The 8,354-nt window shown below is 28.2% G+C and overlaps 1 protein-coding gene across 1 annotated transcript; it reads left to right on the plus strand.

The window, feature by feature from the left end:
* The first annotated feature begins 883 nt into the window (after window positions 1-883).
* On the plus strand, window positions 884-2,432 carry LOC145591697 (replication protein A 70 kDa DNA-binding subunit B-like). Its single transcript, XM_081648202.1, has 7 exons — window positions 884-902; window positions 994-1,114; window positions 1,208-1,337; window positions 1,436-1,593; window positions 1,681-1,807; window positions 2,160-2,285; window positions 2,427-2,432. The coding sequence occupies exons 1-7, from the start codon at window positions 884-886 to the stop codon at window positions 2,430-2,432; spliced, it is 687 nt and encodes a 228-aa protein (XP_081504328.1).
* The last annotated feature ends 5,922 nt before the right edge of the window (window positions 2,433-8,354 follow it).

The following is an 8,354-nucleotide window of genomic DNA, read 5'->3' on the forward strand; positions in this document are numbered from 1 at the left end:
GAGAATTAAATTCAAGCAAAAATGATTGGAAAATCAAAGTACGTGTTTCTCGCCTGTTTGACGTACGTACTGAATTTTCGCAAACAAGATAGCTTAATAAGTTTGGATATGGTCCTATTGGATGAGGAGGTATTTCTGATAAAATATTACCTCTATTAATTTTTTTTTAGAGGGATATTAAATTTTTAATTGAACCTCTTTAGTTTTTATTATAACTAATTAACTTAATTTCTTATTTTTAATAACAGGGTGATTACATTCACGCCTCAATCAAATCCAACTTTGTTCAACCCTTTCGTCCGAAATTGATTGAAGGAAAAGTTTACACCATTAGATACTTTTCAGTCGTTCCAAATAAGAATCAATATCGCATTGTCAGTGACAACAAAATAATGATTCAATTTTTTCAAAACACTGTTGTGCGAGCTATTGGAGATGATGAAAAAATACCAATGCATAGATTTGATTTTATACAATTACATTCTTTAGATCAATTTGGCAACAACTATTCACTTCCCGGTAAATATATTGGTTTATTTTATCTAAACGTATAGATTGTTTTATATCAATTTTATTTTTTCTAATATTTCAGTGTTGTATTTTTATGTTAGACGTAGTAGGTATGGTTGTAAACGAAATTGGTGATTCTATCGAAATAGAAGATAAATGGTATGATTGTTTTTTTTTTAATTATTTTTTACATAATTCTTCTTACGTATATTTATTATATTTATTTTATGTGTATCCAATATTTTTTTTTTTTTGTAATTAGGGGAAAACGAGTTCAAATTAAGCTTTGGAATAAAGTTTTTACTGAGTATACAAAACAGAAAAACCAACTCAATGATTCACTAAACCTTTTCCTATTATAATAACGTCAACGATGGTGAAAGAGTTTAATTGTAATTTTAGTTTATTGTTGTTTATTATTTTACTAATTATTTTTTAATTATTTTTCTATCTATTTATTTTTTATTATTACTTAATATGTAGGTAATTTTAATCTAACCTCTTCGTCATCGACCAAAATCTATACAAATGTAGAAGTTCCAGAGGTTCAGTTCTTAAAAGATATTTGGAAGTATGATTTCTATCTTTCAAAATTCTTATTTTGGTACATAGCGTATGCTTTTAACAATAAATTGATTGGTCCAAATTAAAGTTATAGTTTATATTTCTTAAGTAATTTTTTTATTTTTTATTATAGTGAAAAAACAGAAAATAGTACTATTGGAAAACTTGAGATACAACGTACTTCTACGGACTCACAAGAAATTATCTCCAAGAAGATTGATATCTCAACTCTTATGAATCACATCCAAAAAACCGTTGAAAAGGTATTATATTAAAAATGCTATTTCAATTATTTTGAATCAATATTTATAGATTTAATTTATATCATACAAAATAATTTCTAATAATTTTGTAAATATAGGATTTAATATTCTACTGTAAGGCTAAAGTGACTGATATTATGGGTGAGAATGGTTGGTATTATATCTCATATCCGGTTTGTAAAAGACGAGTCACTCCAAGATTGGCGGATTTTTTATGCATCCTTTGCGAAAAATCAATTGAAAGACCAATACCAAGGTTAGAGATCTATGAATAGTTTATAATTTAAATGTTAATCATATTTAATTTAATTAGCTATTGATTTTTTTTATAAAATGCATATAGGTATCGTTTGGAGCTTGGTGTTGAAGATCATAGTGGTTCGACCATATTTGTTATATTTGATGAAGAAGCTAAGAAGTTAATTGGTCAAGATGCGAGTACTATTTTTGAAGCTCATATATATGAAAAGGTTATCCTTTTTTAAAAACAATTATATATTATAATGATCATTCAAAATATTGATTATATAAATATTATATTTATTGTAAAATCATTTTTTGCAGGCTAATAACAAAGATGATGCTAGCGATAATGACGAAGAATCAGAAATACCAATGATAATTAAAAATATCATTGGGAAAGAATTGATTTTTAAAGTTAAAATCACTGCATATAATCGTAAAACATTGCGACAAACCTTCACTGTGATGAAATTTTTTGAAACAATTATCCTTGAGGTATGTTTTAACTTTTTAAAATTATTAAAATTTTATTAAATTTTTCCAAAGAAATAATTGTTATACTAACTATTTCATATAAAGGATGACAAAGAAGCTACAACAAATAAAGATGAAGATACAAGTAAGGATAATGGAAAACGGACTCATAATGAATCTGATAGGAAAGATGATAAAGATTCAAGCAACAACACATTTAAAAAATCAAAGGTATCTATCTAATTTTTCTCAAAATTAGCTATTTTATTTTTAAAATAATAAAGGTATCTATCTAATTTTTCTCAAAATTAGCTATTTTATTTTTAAAATAATATACTAATTAATTGTTTAAAAAATATATTTATATTGCAGGCTTAATTCCATGATCAACATAACAAGTTTCATAGTGCGAAGGGATATTCAAGCTTCGAAATTATCATCCATCCATTATGTAGTTTTTATATACTTCATTAAATAATCATTGGTTATTTTAGAATTTCATTATTAAGTTAGCCATTAGACTATTTAGCAATTTCTTCATATGATTTTAAATTATTATGTACTCCAATATTTTAGATTTTACTTTTATAAGAGATCTTATACGTTTTATTATTAATTATAAATTTGAGGTATTAAAAATTTGATGTGCAACATTTAGTAGTGATATGAGTAATTTTTGTTATCCCATATCCTACTCAAAGTAAGCTCGCCACACCAAGGAAACGTAATTTGACAATTTGTATATACTCAAAGTAGTACAATAAGGCTGTCACCATTTTTAATTTATTTGACCGTTCAACCATAGTATATATTTTAAGATAAAAACTAAAAAGGTGAAAAAAATTAAAAGATAATCTATAATCTAATCCTAACCCAACTTTAATAAAATAAGTATCAAACTTAGATTTTTATTTTTTATAAGAGATCTTATACGTTTTATTATTACTATCATACTCTATAATCTAATCCTAACCCAACTTTAATAAAATAAGTATCAAACTTAGATTTTTAACTTTTATAAGAGATCTTATACGTTTTATTATTACTATCATATTTCGTGTATTGGAGATTGATATCTCAACTCTTATTTTTTACAACTAAATAAAAAAAAAAAAAAAAAAAAAGAATGGGTAGTTCTCAACTTTAAAATAAAACCAAAGAAATTGATACCAATTTGCAATTTACTCTAAGAGATACCATGAACCAAGATTTCATTAAAAAAGCTTTGCAAAGAGAAAGAAGGAAAAGGAGACGATTGATACTCAATGAGAAAAAAGCATGAAGACAACTGCATATAGGACCAGGTAATTAATATAAAACATAACTTGCTCTTTCTAATAAAATTAATCAACGTATTAATCTACTGTGACTTGATGTATTTGTAAAAAATTTTGTTAAGTAGAGAGGGGGGCAATGGGAATGTCAGGAAGTTGATACAAACATCAACCACAGCTCAACATGATGAGGGATGCAATGGAAAACGAAAATACTGCGAGGAACAAAGACGGGAAAAGAACAATCTTGCCACCAACATTCTTCGGAGACATAAGATACATGTACCAGAATTATATAAAAAGAATAGACACTACATGCTACACACTTGAGATGGAAAAGGAGAATAGAGTAATTTTGCCGGCATCATTCACGGGAGGACCAAGATTCATACACCACAATTACATAAGCAAAATATACTCTCCATAGAGGAGATGAAAATAAAATCCGTATGAAACTAGCAGTTTTATTTCTAATTATGTTATTAATAAAAAGTAATATTTAATAAGTTGAAATAATTATATTTTTTCTTTGTAAAGAATTGCAATATTATATCGACTAAATTAATAATTCATCTCTTCATTATTTTAAATGTATTTGATTAATAAATATTGAAGAAAATAATTAAAATAAAAAGCTAAAAATAAACCCGTGCATCACATAATTATAAATAATAATACAAAAAGTAAAAATACTAAAATAATAATAATAATAATAATCTATAAACTAACCCGTGCATCGCACGGGCTTCACACCTAGTCTTAATTAAAATAGGCATAGCTTCACCAACACATATGATACAAAATAGTTTAAAAACGTAGCTTAGTTTGATCATCTTCAAAAGACTAGACTTTCAAGACTTCTAAAATCTTGTGTACTTTAAAACTTCAAACTAAAAATAATTGTCTTGGAGGGTCAATGATCTTTAAAAGATTACATACATTGCATTCAGATCAACCAAAATCAAGATATTCGCCCTTAAATTAATGTCAATATTCTTTGCAGTAATTCTGTTTCATATTATTAGTAATAAAGGAATATTTTATGTCTTGTAAATAATATCCCTACATTACAAATAATATGAAGTGAGAGTGAGGGATAGCTCAAGTACGTGGCTAGAGTTCTCCTCCAAGTTCCAGATAATTTTGGGACCGATTCTCATCACTCAGCCTTGTGACTCTTTTAACATAAAATAAATAAATAAATAAATATGAAGTGAAAATAGAAAACAAAAAATTCTTATTTTATCACTGAGATAAGTCAAGTTTTACTAGTATTGAAAGATAACTTCCCTAAATTTCTAAAAAAAATACTCAAGTAAAATATTATCTAATGCTATTCTAGCTATAAAACTTCATAGTAAAACATTTCCTATTGAGAAGTGATCAAAAGTTTCCTTGATCCTTTGAATGTTTGTTTACTAGAAGATGTGTGGCTTCTTGATGACTTCGAGGTAGAATGAGATGATGTTGCTTTCCTTGAACTCTTGTTCGAGTTTATTGTAGAACCTTTGCTTGATGATTTACGACTTGCTGATTTTTTAGAAGATTTTCTAGATACTTTACTTCGCGATTTTTTAGAAGATTGTTTTGATTCTTGTCTTGAAGTGCTTCTTGTAGATGTTTTTGAAGTTGCCCTTGATTTGTATCCCTTAGAACTTTTAGAAGATTTTTCTAAAGAATGTTTAGATGCTTCACTTGAAGATTTTTTAGACGATTCCTTAGATGCACGAGTTGATGAACTCTTGGTCGAGTTCTTTTTAGAAAATTGAGATGATGTTTGGTTAAAGTACATCCCGGGATAGTTACCAAATGAAGAGTGTTCGCGACTAGAGTTATTGTTGGCTGCTTCTAACGACGGTATACTGATGGGTAATTGGTTAAATTCGCGACTTAAATTACTAAAACGTAGATCAGAGGATTTGTTCAAGGGAGGACCAAATGTGTTGCCTAAAGATATATTGAAAGGTTGATTATTGAGTCCTTTGCTTGTAGTGTTTCCAAAGGGTAGGTTATCAAATGTGTTGTTCAAAGGTGTTAAAGGATGATCATCAACTGAAGACATGTTAAAATTTTGGTTGAATTCAGATGTTTTTCCTTCTGACTTTTTCTCCAATGATTTTGGAAAAGATTGATTGAAATCTTTGATTATGGAGTTTCCAAATGGTTGCCCCGAACTTTGCTGGCCTGAAATTTTGACCAAAAAAGATTAAACCATGTTGTATATATTTTCTCAATTAATGTAATTAAACATTATAATACCGTGTGGCTCCTTTTTATATTTTTTTACAACTTTGAGGGATTATTTGTGAGATATAAAATATTCTAAAGTTGCAAAAAAAAATATGAAACGGAGGTAGCAATGGACAAAAATTTATCTCAAATCTTAAGCATCATACGGAAATCAGTATTAAAATAAGCGAATTGGCATGCATGCATGCTTACACAAGGATATGTTAAGACATTTCGATTTGCATTGAACGTGTGTGAACTTTACTACTTCCCTAGTTTTAACATACATATGCATTATCATTTCTAGAAAAAAATGGCTTAAAATAATGGTAATTTTTTATTATTATTTTTCAAAAAGAGGTATATATTGTACTAGTTTTTGGATAACTAAAATGTTATTCCTTCCATTCCCCAAAAATAAGTCATGGTTGGTGATTTTAGAAAGCAATGCTAGATATCGCATTCTTCAAATAGTAATAGTTATATGAAAGTAGGTAAATATTGTTGTAATAAGGGTATAGTAGTTGTGTGGAAAGTATGTAGGTATGTATGAGGGAAACAAGTAAAAAAAAAAAAATTATTACTCCATATTATTTTTATCGAAAAAAATAATTAAAACGTAATCATTAATTGAGAATACGTAAAATAATAAACGTAACCCTGTTTTAAGAACAGAAAGAGTATTTAAATATATTCATTAACCTTTCTTATCCTGAGCATTTGTTAGACCCATGCCAAATCCTCCGAAAGCAGCTCTAGGGGCTAATGAGTTTCCTCCAACACCCCCTCCTGCAATTACACCTCCTATAAAATGTGCTTCACTCATTATTATTGCTATCTGCAAAAATTAAAATAAAATCATTAAAATTAGGTATATATGTATAACTTTATCATCCAATTTCGAATAAGAAGAAAATATTATGTACTCTATAATTATTTTACATAGAAAGTATTATTTTCGTATAAAATGAAGAAAATATTAATTATGTTTTACATGGAGAAGTGCGAATATGTTTAAGCTGTGTGATCCCATTGAAAGTACGTAAGAATAAGTGGATACTTCAATTTTGATAGAAGAAAGGCGTTTTTTTTTTTTGTTCTTTATTTTATTTTTTTTTCCTGTTTTAGGAGAAATTTGGTACAGTATTAGTAGTAAATAGGAAGAAATTAAAGAAAAAAAGGGCAATGAGAGTATTTATACCATTATCCAAGTTTATTAATTGGAGGGAGAAATTATCTCCACCCTTAGTATATTATTGACATTAATGCAATGGCCTATAGTTTTGATAAATTATGTTCCACAAAAATGTAACTGTACTTGTTCTCTTTTCTAAATTAAACATACCATATATAGTACTAATAGTAGGTATACATGGAAGGAATTAAGAGGCTAGTAGAGAGCATAAGAAAATTTACTATTTTAGGGAATAAGTAATTGAAGAAAATAATTGCAACAGAAATCAACATAACATTTTTTTAGACAATTAAATACGTACTCCATATAATTTTGTTATTACAAAGGGAAAAGATTCCATGTAAGCTCAGTATATGTACAAAATCATCTTGTATACCAACAATTAAATTATGCTAAGTAAAAGTCCAACTAAGTATGTATTTAATTAAATACGAGATGGTATTTGTTGCAACAGGTTCCAGTTTAGGTTCTTAGTTTTTGGAGTCGAAACCTATAGAATACCTAAAAGTATCATTTAAGTTCAAATTATACACCAATGCTAACCTATGTAGGTTCCAGTTCTCACTTTTCGGTTATTATTTTGAAGAACTTACTTGTTGCAATAGGTTCCGGTTTTAAGAATTTTAACAAGGTACTTGTTATGCTCATATGTTGTGAGTATCGGACTTTTTTTTGTGTGTTCCACCCGGTTCACGACCCTTTAGTTAGGCTAATCCAAATTCAGGGATCAGTTTTGATTTGGTGGTTAAGTTTCAGTCCCCTCTCAATTGTTATTGTAGGGGATCGAACACGCGAACCTTCCTACCAAGTGCAGTCCCAATCACCACCACACCAACAGACAATTAGTCTTAAAAAGTCTAATTATGATCCTTTTGTAAATTATAATTATAACACAAAATTAAAAAAACTTCCCATGCATAGTAAAATCTGCACCTTCTCTCCTTCCTAGTGTGAACTTAACGGCTACACGCTATCACGTTGCATCACTTAGATAATTTGGAATGATATTTTTTTTTTTTTTTTTTTTTTGTGAAAGGAGGAGAATGATATTAATGATGTTGAGGAGATGTTTGAGAAAACTAGTAGTTTGGAAGGGGCTGTCGTATGTATTTGATATGAAGGATAAAGCAAATGACCTATTCAAATTGAAAGATAGATTATTATAGCTTAGTGCTGCTTTTTTGTGTTCTACAATAAGGGTAACAAATACTTTTCTGTTATAATATATTAATATCTAGTGATGATCCTCATATATGTGAGGTTAGTTAGTCTTGGGGTGAAGGAGGTAGCTATTAGTTTGCATTTGAACATTGCGGCTAGTGCAATTACTTTTTGTTGTCTGGTTTTGGAATCTAATTAATATAAGAAATGTGAGGGCCTTGTTTAGAAGAGGATATATATAACTTTGGAGAAGGCATATGAAGAATTTAAATCCGCATATGAGATTGAACCAAATAACAAGGAAATTGGGAAGGAAGTATCAATCAATCAAAGCTTTAATCTTATAATTGAGAAGAAAATTCGGAAAGAAATAGCAAGATTGGAGAAAATTATCTTTAGGAATCTTGATGGTGAAGAGACTAAGACCCTGTTTGATTCACC

This window comes from Chenopodium album, chromosome 18 (assembly GCF_948465745.1).
Source record: "Chenopodium album chromosome 18, dcCheAlbu1.1, whole genome shotgun sequence".
Taxonomy (NCBI): Eukaryota; Viridiplantae; Streptophyta; class Magnoliopsida; order Caryophyllales; family Amaranthaceae; genus Chenopodium; species Chenopodium album.